Source organism: Jaminaea rosea, assembly GCF_003144245.1.
Source record: "Jaminaea rosea strain MCA 5214 unplaced genomic scaffold BDZ90scaffold_5, whole genome shotgun sequence".
In the NCBI taxonomy this organism is placed as follows: domain Eukaryota; kingdom Fungi; phylum Basidiomycota; class Exobasidiomycetes; order Microstromatales; genus Jaminaea; species Jaminaea rosea.
This window is the reverse complement of record NW_020289979.1, coordinates 922,067-937,495: the sequence shown is the minus strand read 5'-3', so window position 1 is coordinate 937,495 and position 15,429 is coordinate 922,067. Positions and strand designations below refer to the sequence as shown.

General features: G+C 61.2%; 5 protein-coding genes across 5 annotated transcripts; 2 read left to right on the top strand and 3 right to left on the bottom strand.

Annotated features, from left to right (window-relative positions):
- Nucleotides 1-282: 282 nt before the first annotated feature.
- Nucleotides 283-1,674, top strand: BDZ90DRAFT_239680 (hypothetical protein; the record flags this gene model as incomplete). Its single annotated transcript, XM_025507365.1, has 1 exon — nt 283-1,674. A coding segment is annotated over exon 1 (1,122 nt), but the record flags the coding sequence as incomplete, so codon positions are not given.
- Nucleotides 1,675-2,195: 521 nt separating this feature from the next.
- On the bottom strand, nt 2,196-5,484 carry BDZ90DRAFT_231985 (ARM repeat-containing protein). Its single transcript, XM_025506084.1, has 2 exons — nt 3,258-5,484; nt 2,196-3,142 (listed from the first exon to the last, which is right to left on the bottom strand). The coding sequence occupies exons 1-2, from the start codon at nt 5,415-5,417 to the stop codon at nt 2,372-2,374; spliced, it is 2,931 nt and encodes a 976-aa protein (XP_025362845.1). The 5' UTR covers nt 5,418-5,484; the 3' UTR covers nt 2,196-2,371.
- A 1,567-nt stretch (nt 5,485-7,051) lies between these two features.
- Nucleotides 7,052-8,783, bottom strand: BDZ90DRAFT_165873 (hypothetical protein). Its single transcript, XM_025503643.1, has one exon. It carries the CDS (start codon nt 8,577-8,579, stop codon nt 7,152-7,154), a length of 1,428 nt encoding a protein of 475 aa, XP_025362844.1. The 5' UTR covers nt 8,580-8,783; the 3' UTR covers nt 7,052-7,151.
- A 206-nt stretch (nt 8,784-8,989) lies between these two features.
- On the bottom strand, nt 8,990-12,646 carry BDZ90DRAFT_231983 (hypothetical protein). The gene has a single exon (XM_025506083.1). The coding sequence runs from the start codon at nt 12,616-12,618 to the stop codon at nt 9,076-9,078; it is 3,543 nt and encodes a 1,180-aa protein (XP_025362843.1). The 5' UTR covers nt 12,619-12,646; the 3' UTR covers nt 8,990-9,075.
- A 145-nt stretch (nt 12,647-12,791) lies between these two features.
- BDZ90DRAFT_231982 (Pkinase-domain-containing protein) lies at nt 12,792-15,411 on the top strand. Its single transcript, XM_025506082.1, has 4 exons — nt 12,792-13,860; nt 13,938-14,009; nt 14,107-14,322; nt 14,431-15,411. The coding sequence occupies exons 1-4, from the start codon at nt 12,868-12,870 to the stop codon at nt 15,190-15,192; spliced, it is 2,043 nt and encodes a 680-aa protein (XP_025362842.1). The 5' UTR covers nt 12,792-12,867; the 3' UTR covers nt 15,193-15,411.
- Nucleotides 15,412-15,429: the final 18 nt, after the last annotated feature.

Sequence of the window (15,429 nt, the reverse complement as noted above, 5' to 3'; positions counted from 1 at the left end):
GAGAGCTCTGAGCGGGAGAAGGGTGGGAGAGATCCTAAGGAACTTCATGCGCGACTATCGGCCCGCTATTAGCACAGCGCGTGCGACGGAGATTGCCATCAACGGAGCCTTTATAAGATTGGCGCAGAGTCAACGTGCAAGCTCCCGGAGCATTACTACGGGAAAGAAGAAAAGGCTCCGATCTTCGACCTCTCGGTCAATGGGGACAGAGAACGAGGGCTACAAGAGTCGCCCTCCCAGACCACCTTCATCACCCATCATCTTGCCACCCAAACGCACATGTCCCTCTCATCGCGCCACTCCCACGGGGACTGCCTCACCTGGTCCCCCGACCAGGCCCCCGACCCACTATGTCGCCCTCCGGACGCCCTCATAACGGCAGCCAACACTCGCGAACCATGGGACAGCAACATCAAGTACGCTCAGATTACCAGCTACATCCTCCTAGCCATCCTCGTGCTAGCCATCCTTCCTGGCGGGACACATCGTCTGCGCTTGGTTCGACCTCGAGCTGTGAGAGGCTTCACCGGCCGATTCCCCGGGTACCTCCCCATGGTGTGCACCTGGCGTCGCATGGCGTACTACCACCCATACCCCTCCGTCCCGTCCGTCACGACCGTCCTGCTCATCAGCGCCGTGACCCTCTCCCTCCTCATCTGGAGCTTCAGCATTCGCCCCTACTACCGCAAAGATGCCACCTGGGGCTCCACTCCCCTCGGTCTACGCACGGGTATGATCTCCAACGGGACCCTCCCCTTCCTATACGCTTTAGCCCTCAAGATGAACCCCATAAGCTGGCTGACAGGGATAAGCCACGAGAGACTACAAATCTACCACCAGTGGTTGGCACGCATCGCCTTGCTCTTCGCGTGGATTCATTCCATCGCTTTCCTCATCGACGATTCTCGTCCTGGCCCTCCCTGGGAAATGCTAAAGAAGTGGTGGACATACAGCCCCTGGTGCTATGATACGGGAGTGGCAGCATTGATCGCTATGAGCTGGCTGCTCCTCTCCTCCACCCGCGTAGTACGGGACGCGGGCTACCAATTCTTCTACCTGAACCACATAGCAAGTAACTGTCTCTTCCTCGGCTTCTACTTTGCACATACGGACGATATGATGCATAGCTGGCGATGGCTCTGGCCCGTTGTGGGGGTGTGGGTGGGGAGCACGCTGGGCAAGTGGGTCAGGTCGGGACTGTTCGTTGGGAGGGGGAGGGTGGTGGGAGCTCAGCGGGGATACTTGAGGATTGAGGTTGAGGTGCCACGTAGGTTCAGAGCAAAGGCCGGGCAACACGTCTTCCTTCGTTTCCCGACGTTGAGGGGGTGGCAGAGCCATCCATTTACCATCGCCTCGGACCGCCAAGAAGAACAAGACTCGGACATCACGCATCGCAACCTTCTCTTCCTCATCAGAGAAGCCAAAGGCCTGACCCGCACCCTCGCTAACGCAGTGCGCTCCAAGCCGGGCGGCGAGCAAATCCTCGACCTACCAGTCATCCTCGACGGGCCGTATGGATCGACGTGGAAACTCGCTTCGTACGATGCGGTTCTGCTGATCGCGGGCGGGGCTGGCATCTCCTTCGTCCTACCGCTTCTGCAGGACCTGGCGAGGAAGAGAGGGAGGCATGACGCAGACTTCTTCTGCCAAAGGGTCCAGTTGGTTTGGGCCATGAGCGGCGCAGGAGGAGGAGGGAGAGAGGGGGAGTGGCATCCTCTTCTGGACTGGACTACGGGTGCGTTGAAACAGGTCAAGGAGGGTTTCATCGCTGCTCCACCCTTGCAACAGGGGAGTGACAAGCCCGGCGACGAAGCGAGCCAGACACTCAGCGTAGATTTCGATGTCCACCTCACCGCTCCCACGCCGGGCGACGAGGCTGGGATCGAGGAGTCCAAGTCCACGTCCGAATTCATCAATCTCCACCCCACCTCTGGCGCGGGCTCAACTACGCTGCCGTACACTCTCCACTCCCCCTCCCCCCGGCCATGCCTCTCAGCCCTGGTCCGCAACTTCGTCACAAAGCACGCCGCCACGGTCGACGACGTCCGTGCTTCGCCCTCGCCCTCGGCCTCGCCCTCGCTCTGCGTCATCGTCTGCGGACCGCACAGCATGGCGCACGAGGTGAGCAACAATGTCGCGTCATTGCAGCGTCGCCGGGCGGGAGGTGGGTGGCCGGACGTTCAGCTGGTGAGGGAGGATTTTCATTGGTAGGTAGCGCGGCGACGATGATGATGATGATATTAGAGGGGCCGATGATGTGCATCGAAACATTTGCGTGCCCAAGCTTTACTCTCTCCCCCTCCCACCTCTTGTGTCGCTATGAACAAACAGAGTACATATACAAATGCCTGGCCGTCCTGCGCTGCGCTTCTCACCTCATCATCCCCTGCGGCCTAATGGCATCACACTTCATCTGCACAGCCGCGAGATGCTTAGTCCATCCCGCCCCCGCCCCTGCCCCTGCCCCTGCGCCAACCATGCCTCCATTCGGCGGAGCACCACCACCACCACCCATGGCCCTCTTGCGCAGCGCGGCCAATCTAGGCTGGAGCACGGCGACGAGGCGCAACTTCTGATCGCCATCGCACGCCTCGAGGAAACGCTGCAGCACGAAATTGGCAAAAGGGTCCTCCGCCATGCTAACCGCTGGGGGCTCCCCTCCCGCTCCGCCTGGGCCCTCCTCTCCATCCTCCTCCCGCTGCTGCTGCTGCTGCTGGTGTTGATGCGGCGGCACGAGGATCTCCTCCGCGAGAGCCCTCCTTTGTGCCTGCCCTGCGGTCCTTACTACCTGCTCCACGACGTTACTAGCAAACTTGTGCCGACTCCACACCACAACCCTACCCTTGACCGCTTCAATAACGCGATCGCGATCCTGCTGCGCCCCCTTTTGGAGGATCCACTGAATCACATAGTTACCATAGGCGTTGGGCATCAGTTGATCCAGACCCGCATGGAGCTCCTCGAGCAACGGACGCGCTTGAGCTTCACCGCAGCGTTCGAAGATTCGTTGGAGAACCCGACAGGAGTAGCAGTGTGTCCCGAGGGTGAGGACGCGCCCGTGGAAGGGGGAAGAGAGGAAGGAGAGGGAAGGGGAAGTCGGGGTGGGGAGGACCGAGAGTAGTTTTTGGATTACGTGGTTGGCCTGGAGCGAGCGGGGCGAGGCGAGCGGTCAGGAGGCGGGGGCGAGGAGGAGGTGAGTACGTCGTTCTCGCGAGCCTAGGGATGGGGACTCGGGCGCGGCCCTCTCGCACACTCACATTCTGATCCTGCACCAACTCAAGCACATGCCCCCTGACCTCCTCAGCCATGTCCATCCTCACCTCATCAGGCAAATACTCCAACCCCTTCTGAATGACCCTACACCCATACGTCCCCAAGCTCAGCTGCACCACATGACCCCTGATCTCCTCGGCGAGGCTCAACCTCTGCTCATCCGTCCCATACTCAAAGAGCTTCTGCACCACATAGTTGCCGAAGACGTCCTGCATTAAAGCACGGGCGGAGGGACGCAGCTCGAAGAAGACGCCGTCGACCTGGTGGCGAGGGGCACGGTCCAGCTGCTCTTGCAGGAAGCGGGAGCCGTGTTGATCGGTGCAGAACTCGTGGAGATGGCCGCGGATTGTTTCAAGGGTCCAGTCCGATGTGGACGTGCCCGTGGAAGTGCCCGCCCCTGCACCATTGGCTGAGGACGAGGGCCCCATGTGCACAACACCAGGGCCACGAGCGCCGCCGCTGCCTCCGCCGCCGCCTGGATGGGGGAGGGCGCGTTTTGCGCGGAACTCGTCGAGGAGGGGGGAGCGACCTGGGACGACGGTGGAGGACGACGAGGCGCCTCGCGCATGGCCGTGGCCGCGGGGACGATTGGGGAGGGAAGGTTGAAGGTGAGGTTGAGGAGGCCGAGCGAGGTGGGCTTGCGGAGGGAGAGGGGGACGCATCATCGCTGATCCTTGCTGCTGCTGCTGCTGTTGCGGAGGCATGGGTGGAGCGCGTGGAGCTACGGGCACTGGCGGCTGTGGTTGGGCTGCGAGGTCCATTGATGCCATGGCTGCTAGCATCTCCTCTTGGAGGGCAGAGCGGGAGGTGCGATGTGGGAGGGTGTGGACTGGCGGCCGCGGCAGCTGAGTTGGTTGAGCGTATTGCGGTTGCTGTGCGAGAGGGAGTTGGTACTGGGCTGGACTCGGCGACGGATATTGGCGCATGGAGGCCATGTTGGTGTGCATTGGCGCGTGGTTTGGGTATTGCGGTGGTCGAGCCAGCTGCTGCTGCTGCTGCTGCTGTTGCTGGTACATGTCAACCGGACCCATCGCGAACGGTGGTGGACCCTGAGCGGGCGGTGGAGGAAGCTGCTGCTGATGCTGCTGCTGCTGCTGCTGCTGGAGGTACTGCTTCTGCTGAATCGACGTCGGCCCCCACGTCTCATTGCCTCTCATCCCATTCTCATCCAGCATAGCAGGCGACGTCCTCGACGGGCTCTCATCCTCATGCGTCGACGAAATTCTACTGCTTCCCGCCGTCGATGGTCTCGAGCGAGAACGCGGCAAGTGTCTCTCCGGATCAAACGTCGTAGCCCGCTGCGGAGCTCTGAAACGAGAATGCTGAAGTGGGAACCCAAAGCGCGAGGTGGCTGCCTCATCTGATCCTAGCGGCGAGTCGCGCAAATCAGCCCCAGCGCCTCCTCCAGGCTGCTGCTGCTGTTGTATCTCGTCGAGCTCTTCTGGCTCTAGAGTGACGGCGACTGCCGCCTGCAGACTCTCAGGCAGGATCGAGTCGTGCGCTCCAATGTCCTCTTGTACAGCCAGTGTCCTGGAACGCATTGGCGGGCCTCGCCCAAAGGGCAGGGATGACGTAGGACTCGTAGCCCATATGCCGCCATCCGAGCTGGTGCTATTGCCTCGTACGGGCGTGGATCTCTGCCAATCGCTCGAAGATGAGGGAGAAGGAGCGATCCCATTCGACGACCAGAGAGACGGGCCAGCCGTAACTGACCTCCTCGGAGGACCGTATCCCTCTGGCGCGTCGACTGGGCCCGGCCCCGACCCCGACCTGGGGGAAGCTAGCGGGGAAGCAGTCTCGGCGAAAAAGTTGTTGAAGGCGAGCGGGTCTGCCCCGCTTCGAGTGGACGTCGTTGCCGACATGGACGATGTGGAGAGTGGATCGCCACTCTTTGTCCTGTGCACTTGTGGGCGAGGGGGACGAGGTGCATTGGCATTCGATGGAGGTAGCATGCCACTCCCCTGTGCGAGGGGCGACTGCGTATACGGAGAAGCGATGCCGGGCGACATGACTCGAGGGGAGAGGCCCAGGGCACCACCACCACCACCGCTGCCGCTACTGCTGCCAGCGGGGCTGCCAGCGCCCACGATTGGGTGAGCCAGCGTGCTTCGATGCTGTAGGCGACTCTGCCTGTATGCATCCATGGCGAGTCGTCGTCGTGGTCGTGTGAGGGACGATGTCGAGTATGGTGAGGAGGAGAGTGAGAGTCCGAGGCCTGGCAACCTGCTGAGCTCTCTTTCCCACTCAACTTGATCTCGATGCCCGCTGCTCCGCCGGCTGTGCGCATTTCGTTGGGCTGAAATCAATTCTTGGCTGTGCTCGCGTGGCCACGACGCGGGCGGCTGCGCCCAATCATCGGCGACGGAGAGGCGGCGACAAAGGACGGCGGCGGCATCGGCTCGACTTGACAAGTGGAGAGACGCCGGCGAGGGTCCCACCGAGGTGCAGCCTCGATGCCATATGCCAGAGCACGCTACGGTTGTGCATGAGACGGGAATGCCTTACAACTAGCTGGATATCTATTGGTACACGAGAATGCGCATCGTTCTCTATCTTCTTCACCGTCACCTCACCTTGCCCGTGCGCAAATCAACCCCCATTTTAGGCTCGGGCACGCCGTCCTCCTCATCCTCCCTCCACGCCTCAACCCCCGCCACGCCCATCTCCATGACAGCCCACGCACCCCTGACTACACTGACGTGCCAACCCCTCTTGCGCACATACCCCAAACCTTGCCTCGTCCTCCTCAGCGCCTCATCCGTCGCCCTCTTCCTCAGACTGTATCGCTCGTCCAAGGAGTGGAGGAGGGAGAGCAGTTGAGAGGAAAGGTGGGAGAGCTGCGAGGGGAGAGGGGAGCGTTTCAGAGATCGGGCAAAGGAGGCTGATAGGGCTACGAGACGATCCTCGGGCGTGAGGTCGCACAGCTCGCCATTGCCGACGGCGCTACCTCCGACGGTCGTCGCCTGGAGCTGCTGATCTTGCTCGCGAGCCTCTTCTGCTGCGGCGGATAGGCTCGAGTATAGGGTCGAAGCCGTTGAGCTGGCTAGGGCCATGGCGAGATCCCATTGCAGACCGCGAGACTCGGTGCGACGACGCTGTTGAGGTGTCTGAGCCTGGGTAGGCGGGGAAGATTTGGGTCTCGAGACGGGAGGGCTCGTCTTCTTCTTTGTCGTGAGAGCCTTTTCGTCCTCCCGTACCTCGCCCACAATATGTGCGTGCAGAGTGTCATCCCCCGCATCCTCGTCGTCCCCACTGCCACTCACATCGCTCGCGGGCGTGCTGCGACTCGTGAAGTGGGACAGGCCCGTGCCTACCAGTCCGACGCCGGCTGCCGCGACGGCGAATGTGAGCTCAAGAGTCGAAGTGGCGATGGAGCCAGCCAACGTGGACTTCTGGGCCGCCGAGGCTGAGCTGGCTGGCCCGCCAGGCACTCGACTCGCGCTGCGGGAGCGGCTGTGTCCTCCTGTCCCGTTGCTGCCACCAGTGTGTCCTAGCATGCGCGCCTCTGCCCGGCGCAGCTCCCCCTCTAGCAGCTCGCGCAGTCGTTCCTCCCTTTGCTCCTCGCTCAGCGCGCCCATCGGTGACGATGATGCGGCCGGCGCGTTGCCCGCAGCAGCAGTAGCGGCATGGGCGGTCATCTTGTCCTGCTCCACATCTTCGACGCCGATGTCCCGCATCACCTGACGCAAGGTAGAGCGCAGCTCCTCCCGTTCCTTCTGAGGTAGGTAGCTTGCTTCCTTTGCGGGTAAAGCAGAGAGGAGGTACGAGAGGGAGGAGAGGTATAGGGAGAGGGAGAAATTGTCGCTGCGTGAGGAGGAGGGGCGTCAGTACATGTTGGCTTCTACTGTCGCTCACGCTGCGATGCGCTGGGCCAGCACTCACTCTTCGGAGTCCCCTTCGCTCTCGCTCCCCTCTTCGCAACTCCCCTCACTCCCGGTATTCTCCGCCGAAGTCACATCAGACTGGTAAGCAGAACCCGGCCTGCTGTTCCCCCTCCTCCTCCAGGGCAAGCTATTATTCAACCTCGCAGCCCTATCGTGCCCGCCTAGCCCCGAATACTCAGAGATGGTTCTTATCCTGCCAAGTAGACCAGCCTCAGCCGCGGCAGCCTCAGCGTCTGTCCGCTCTCTCTCCAGCTTAGCGGCTTCGCGTGCCGCACTTTTGGCCTTTCGACGACGCTCCCGTTCCTTGTAGGTGCGCTCGTCCTCCTCTGCCGCTTGGGCAGCCTCCACTGCTAGTCCCACGGCCTTGTCCAGTCTACGGCGGTCCAGCTTCACGGGGCGACGACGCGCTGCGGTGTCAGAGAGGGGCAGGAGCTGTTTCTCTGCGTCCGACGGCAGGGGAATGAGCTCCTTGGACATCGGAGCTAGACTAGGCGAACGACCCTCTTGCGGTGTGGCGGAGCGCGACGTTCCTGGAACCCATGCGACGGCCATGTTGCGCAGGGTGGTGTAGGAGCGTGAGGTGAGAGAGGTACGCTTTGGACCGCGATTAGGCGTGGAAGCTCCATTGTTGGCTTCTCGCTCTCGCACGGTAGGGGCGTCGTTGTCCTCCTCACTGTATTCTCTCTCGTCACCGCTCGAGAGAGGGGCTGGAAGTCGCCTGTTGCCGTGCTTTGCAGCATGCTGCGATGGTAAGGGTACAGAGGCATTACGAGCGTGACCCATCTGCCTGGGCTTGGATGAGGAGGCTTGCTGCTCTGTGGGAAGAGGAACAGGCGCAGAGGACGCGGATGGGCACGAATCGGTCCCTGCCGTAGCAGTGGTCATCGCTGACGCTGACGCTGTCGCCGTTGTCTCGCTCCCATCTTGACTGCTGCTTCGTGTCCCTGCGGATGCTTGCCCGGTGTCCTTCTTTTGCGTTGAAGAGGACGATGGGAAAGCCACGCTCGAGACTTGAGGCGATCTACGTCTAGCAGGCTCGATTATCGCGCTCGGACGCAAGTCACGATTGCGCTCCTGCTCATCACCTTCTACCCTCTCATCCGCCCACGTCCACGTCTGACTCCCCATCCCATGGAGTGGATGCGGGCTAGGCAGACTCAGTCCGAGCGAATCAAAGCTTTCGTTGCGAGGCATGCCCCCGTCAATGCCACGCCCATCGCCATCGCCATTCTTGCCGCCAGCAGCAGCAGCAGCAGCGGGCGACGCGTCCCAAAAGGTGTGCCGGACAAAGTTGGCCACTGAAGAGGGCGATGAGCGCAGCTGTTTCAGTGGAGTTGCGGGCGTGAGGGGTCGGGCAGCGGGGGATGACGGTGATCTAGAGGAGGCGATCACCACGTCGCCGTCATTATCGCTGGGCGGCATCGCAGCTGCGTTAGGTGGAATGGATGGCCTGCAGTGAGGCGTGCCGGTGCGATGCGATGTTGGTTGTGCGAGGACGTCGCGTGGCTCTGCTAGCAGCTCAGCGTCGAGTCGTTGTGGGTGTTGGCCATATCCTGGCAGCAAAAGCAAAGAGCGTGGGTGGATGAAAGGATGGTGGGTTGGGCACGAAATGGAAATGAAGTAAGGGTTCAACCGCCAAAATCTGAAACGGATGCTCGACTCGACTTTGTTGTCTCTCCGAGTGTGGAGCCACTCTCTCAACTCAACTCTCTCTCTCTCCGGCGGCGCGCCCAGCTGCACTGCGAGATTGAGTGCACGGCGTGCAGCTTTCGTGGGAGACGAGCGAGGGAGCGAGGCGCGGCGACCTCTGTGAAAGGCCCGAAGGCGAGACACGCGTTTCATTACAGAGGCGGGCCTCACGGCATGCTCTGCTCTCTCTCACTCTCTACGATTAGGATGTAAAAACAGTTACTGGACGCTACGCAAAAGCCGCCCCCTCGCATGCCTGAATAGCCATCTCCACACTCGCGCCCACCGAACCCGCCGCAGGGGGCGCTGCCGCCGCCGCCGTAGCTCTCTCACCCTTCGACGAGGGGGACCCAGCGCCGGCAGCCGGTGGGGACGATGCTGGTGGGACCTCTCTAGCCTTCATGGCCCTCAACGCCGGCAACATCTTGATGGCCAAACTCTGAACCGATTCGCTCACCCTACCCCCGCCCTCGTCTCTGCCCTGCTCCGCTCCGCCGCCACCCCTCGCTACAGCCACCAGTGTAATTAGTAGCGTGCACCCATTCTGCGCAAACTGGACGGGAAGCCTCGTTGCGCTCGGAGGGCGGGAGAGGACCTCGTAAAGTACATCGGCGGCCGTTTCCCCCGACGAACCGGGAGAGGAAGTCACCGTATGTGCTGACGTGGTCGAGTCGAGCGTCGAGCTGCGTGAAGGGGGTTGGCTGCCCTTGCCCGCGTTACCGCTGGAGGTGTTGCCAGGTGAGGGCGAGGAGCTACTGCCGCCGAGAAGGGCTTCGCAGATCTGCTCTGCTTGCTTGGGGGACTGAGAGTCTTGCTCCCCTCCCGCAGCGGTTGCGGTAGACAAGACCGTGAGGGCCACGAGTGCCTCATTGATCAGCACGGGGTACCTTGCGCTCCGCCTGATCATTCCCGCCAGCGCCTCCACCACACGCGGTTCGTCGTGGAGCGTCTTCTTTGCCTCTTCCATCCCACCACCCGCGCCACCACTCTCACCGTCAGCGTCTGCCCCACCCGCCTTCTGATGAGACCAGGCCGTCCGCACCAAATTGACAATCACGCGCGTCCCCTCAAGCACGGTAGGCTCATCCCTGCTCCTCCCCACCAGCTCCAACAACCGGCGTAGGGCGTGCTTGCACACCTTGCTCGCCCCAACTTCCACCCGTCCTTGCGGGCTGAACGAAAGCTGCTTCAGCACGCCCACAGCGGCAAACTGGATCGGTTGAGCCCTATCTCCCTCCGGTGCAAGAAAGGGAGGAAGGGCCTCCTCGATTAGCCCGGGCGTGGAGCCAAGCAGAGCTTTATTCGAGGGGGAGACGCTGAGGTTCTTGAGGAGGCCGAGGGAAGCGTGAGAGAGGAGCATGGAGGAACCGCCCGAGGAGCTGCTAGAGGAGGGCGACGACGACGACGACGGCGGCGCGCCGCTTCGCCGAAGAAGAGAGACGATCAAGGGTACGAGATCCCCCGACTCGACGAGGGAGACACAGTTGCTGTCTGATCGGGCGAGGTTGGCGATACTAAGGAGGGCGCACGAGACGAGATCGTCGCGTCTCTGTCCCTTCTCCCCTTCGGTACCGCGACCGAGCCACTCCTTCATCCTCTTCAAAAAGGCCGAATCCCCCTTCTGTCCGAAAAGGGCCTCCATGTTCCCGTCCTCGCCCGCAATGGCTACGGCAGCCTTGACCGCGTTGCTCTTACAGCGCGTCACCTCCTTTGCCAGCGAGTCGGCATCGTCTGGGTCCACCTCGACTCCTACTCCCCCTTCACCGTTGACGGCGGAGAGCGGACTGTCCGCGGCGTCAATGAAGTCGAGGAGGGTATCGAGGTGAGCGAGGCCTCTCGTCTTGAACTGCTTAGCAGAGGGGTGGCTCCCCTTTCCGACGTGTGTGAGGCGCTCCAGTATTTCGCCAGTGAGGGCGAGTAGGGCGAGGTCCGCGTCAATGTAAGGCGAGAGGTCCGTTTCCCCCTCGCCACCACCTTGCTTCGCCGCATCCCTGTCCTGGCTGACTTCCGCGCGTACGAAAGCGCGCATCACCCTCTTCAGCATCCTCCAAGTCTCCTCGCCCTGCCCCGCCAGCCCAATCTTCCACGGTGACGCCACCATACTAGGCTCGGCATCCTCGGCCACCGTGCCCCCTCCATCGGCTACCGCTCCTTCCTGGAGCTGGGCTTGCGCCTCTTCCGTCTCAAAGGCGATGAGGTCGTCGAGAATGCGGGCTGCCCAGCTTGAGACTTCGGCGCCTAGCACGGCGCGTGACGATAATGACGACGACGACGACGGCGAGCCTTGCGCCCAGCGCGCAGCAGTGTATACACGCGGATCGGTCGCCGTGGCCAAGAGGAGACTGACAGCCTCGTGCTCCTGCAGCTCAAAGGGACTCTCGGCCGTCTTGTTGGGCGCGTTGTCCGCCTCGCGGGATGAGGGGAGGGCTGCAGCCATGACTACTGGCTTTTTGCTCTTGCTGCTGCTTGACCTTATCTCCGCATCTTCTGCTTCCTCTTCTTCCTCCCCCTCCTCCTCGTCATCATCATCTTCATCGTCCTCCTGGTCGTGCGGTCTCCTCAACCTCTTCGGCTTAGGCAGCTTGAGCAGCCAACGGCGAGAAGGGGCGTGCTCCAGCTGTAAGTTGAGTAGTGCACCCATTGCCGTCTTGAGGAGGAGCAGCGTGGTATTGTCAAATAAGTCCCCCTCGCCAGCACCGAGCGTCGAGGCGAGCGTGTCCTTGACCAGCCTCAGAACGAAGAGCGGCGCATCGTGTGCGATGAGTCGCTCCCGATTCTCATCGTCATCAATGCACAGGTTCGCCATCACCCGCAGGCATTGGGTTTGCGCCATTGCTGTTCCCTTGATGCGCTGCGAGATTGCCCGAAGGGAGGACACATCAGAAGAGGTGGAGCGCTTATGCTGGGATGAGCCTGCGATTGCGGCTAGCTTGGCGCCTGCTGAGGCTTCTGCGTTTGAGCCGATGTTGTCGTCTGCTCCTTGCTGCTGTTGTTGTGAAGTGCTGGTGTATGCGCCCGGGTGAGTGATGGAGAGGGCCAAGAAGGTGAGGACGTGAACGATGAAATGGTCTTCGCCCAAGAGGGCCCGATTGTCCTCCTCGCGCAACGCATCCGCTACCACGCGAAGGGCATCGGCTACCTCGATCCAGAGCTCGTTTTCCGTCTTGCCTCCCGAGCTTGACAAGCTGCCGCTACTCCCACTACCGCTACCACTGCCGCTGCCACCCCCGCTGCCACCCCCGCTTCCTTGACCCTGTTGTTGCTGAGCTTGCTGCTGCTGCTCCCGCTTGCGAGCCACAAAAGGGTCAAGGGTAGCCTCTCTCCTCTTTCCCACGGAGCCGGGCGCGGTAGCGTTGTTTCCCGCAGGGAGCGAGCTACTCTGAGCCCTACTCTCGGAGATGGGTGACGAGAAGATGGGATCCTGGGAGAATCGCGAAGGTGAGGAGCTCAACTGGAGTGCCGCCGATGCCATGACTGCCTCATCTGCCGCAGCTGCTCCCGCTCCTCTTTGCGGCTGCGCATCAATGGCGGTGGCGGTGGCGTTGGCGTTGGCCTGTAGGCTTCCCTTTGGCGTCTTGAGTGAGTTGCCAGGCGTGATCGTCTTGTCGCTTGAGAGGCTGCGCTTCTCGTCTGGCTGGGTTGCCGTCCATGTGGGAGAAGGGAGGCCGTGCTCTGCTGATGCATGGAGAATTGCGTGGAGATGCGGGTGCAAAAGTGAGCCGAGGGGTGGGTGATGATGGTGGTGGTGGTGATGGTGATGTGAGGTCACCATGATTGTGATGGATGCAATGAAAAACAGGAGATGGAGAAGAGGGAAAATTCTCTCGCTTGGTTCCTCGTCGCTCTGTCCAAAAGGGCGCGCACGGACGGAATGCGAGGCGACGTCTCAAGGGCGGCGGCGTCGTTGTTGCTTGTGTGCTTGTATGCTTGTGCGCTTGTGTGCTTGTATGCTTGTCCTTCCTGCCATCCTGCAACTTCCTCGATTCGCACCGGCCATCGATCATCATCGCACCTAGCCAGCATGTCAATCATCCCACCCAAACAGCCCAAGCGGCGTGACATGCCCAAGCTCTCAATACCGCAACGCCCTTCCTCTTCATCAGGCGCTGCACCCATTCCCCAACCTATCGCAGCATCATCATCGTCATCATCCAACAACGGTACCGGCGCCAATGCGACTTCATCAACTGTTTCGATCCCAGAAGCAGCTGCCAGGGATGGTGGGCCGCGAACCATCTCCATCTATCCGGATACGGTGCCTGGCCCTTCGACGGACCAATCCGCCCTCACAAACGACCTGCGTCGCGCCATCCAAGGCGAAAGCAGTACGGGGGGCTCTGCCTCTGCCTCTGCCTCTTCATCATCTTTGACGAGCGTGATGCCCAGCCCACCACAGCGCTCACGCCCCATCACCACGCTCACCACCGCACCACCGCAACAGCACCACCACCAGCAGCGCTGGGGTCCAGCGCCCACAACGTCAGAGGACGGAGCATCTACCGAGTCGATCCCCATCGAGGCCGGTTCGGGGGAAGGAGGAGAAGAAGCTATGCGTCAAGAAGATATCGCCTTGCTCCAGCGGCTGGGTGAAGGGGCGAGCGGTGAAGTCCGAAAAGCAGTACATCGACCGAGTGGCAAGATAATAGCAGTCAAGACTATCAGCACTTCGCCTAACCCAGACTTGCATCGACAGATCCTCCGTGAGCTCTCCTTCAACCGCTCATGTCGCTCACCTTATATCGTTCCATACTACGGCGCTTTCCTCTCATCGGACGGGCTCAGCATTGAGATTCTGATGGAGTTCTGTGAGGCTGGGTCACTCGACGCTGTCTACAAGAGGGTAAAAGCGCGCAATGGCAGGACAGGCGAGAAGATATTGGGCAAAGTAGCAGAATGTGTCCTCAAAGGGTTAGACTACCTTCACGAGCGACGCATCATTCATCGCGATATCAAGCCGAGCAACGTGCTGGTGACGAGGGAGGGAGGATTCAAGTTGTGTGATTTTGGCGTGTCGGTGAGTGTAGAGCCCCGGGAGGTGACGATGAGAGGGAGAAATTGACTTGACTGACTCGACTCGCCGCAACACCGCAGGGTGAGCTGGTCAACTCCCTCGCGGGCACGTTCACGGGTACATCTTACTACATGGCTCCGGAGCGAATCAAGGTCGGTACGCTCTCCCCGCATTCAGTCTCCAGCCTCTATTCTGACTAGCCTATCCCCTACCCTACCCTACCCCCACCCCACCCCTCGCGCTCCACAGGGCCAATCCTACACAATCACAAGCGACGTCTGGTCTTTGGGTCTCTCCATATTGGAGGTAGCATCAAACCGTTTCCCCTTCCCAGCTGAGGGCGAGCCACCTTTAGGTCCCATCGACCTGCTGAGCTATATTGTCGGCATGAAAACTCCAGAGCTGCAAGACGACGTACAGGCGGGCATCAAGTGGAGTAGGGCGTTGCGCGATTTCATTGAGAGGGTGAGAAGCGCGACCCGAGCCCAGTGGCACGATCTCATGCTGACCTTCCTTCTCACGACCATGACCTCCCTTCGCTCGTACCTTACGCGCGCAACCACGCCACCGCAGTGCCTGGACAAGAATCCCGAAACGCGTCTAGGACCAAAGAAGATGTTGACACACCCCTTCGTACGCAAGTCGGAGCAGAGGCAGCCTCCCGTCGATGTGGCCAAATTTGTGGCCGAGGTGTGGGGATGGAACACGCAGACGCAGACGCAGACGCAGACGCAGACGCAGACGCAGATGCAGACGCAGCCTGAGCCAACGGCAGCGTCGATACCAGCTCCTGTGGCGCCGCAGCAGCTTGTCGCGGGAATGCAGGGCCTCTCGGTCGACGCAGTACAACCGGGCCAGTCAGCGTCGATAGGGCAAGGGGAGACTTTCTCCTCTTCTAGCCCAGCCTCCACCTCAGCCTCAGCCTCAGCCTCGTCAAGCACCCCTAGCAGCACCAGCAGCACCAGCAACAACAACCCCTCCCCCTCCTCCCTCCTCCTCTCCCGCATCCCCTCACTACGTCGCGCCCCCAATACCCCTTCACCTCTATCCGTCACCCCTCTCACCCCTTCTTCCACCTCCACCACCTCCTCCGCAACCCCTACTTCAACTTCAACTTCAACCACACCCATCGACCCACTCAACGCTGCATCAGCGTCAGCCTCGCCCTCCTTGGCTAGCACGCGCACCCCACCGGGTATGGAGCCCCTCACTCGACGTGATACCGTGGGGAGAAGCGAGGAGGAGCGGCTCGCGGCGAGGAGGAGGGAGAGGGATGTTGGCGTGGTGGGGAGTCCGGTTGTTGAGGGAGAGGGGGAGGGGGAGGGGGAGGAGTAGCCGCCAGCAGTGGATATGTGAAGGAAGAGGGGGTGGCGGGGGGCAATGTACCATACGATATGATACGATACGACGACAAGAGTCAAGATCGGGCACGGGCACGGGCACGGGCAGGTTTTCTCACGATAGAGATTGTAGATCGCCCTGCAATGGGACGCTTCGATTCGATTCGGTTCGTATCGAGTGGTGTAATAATAATAATACAGAGAGCAGGTGGAAAAAATGACAGGAGAGAAG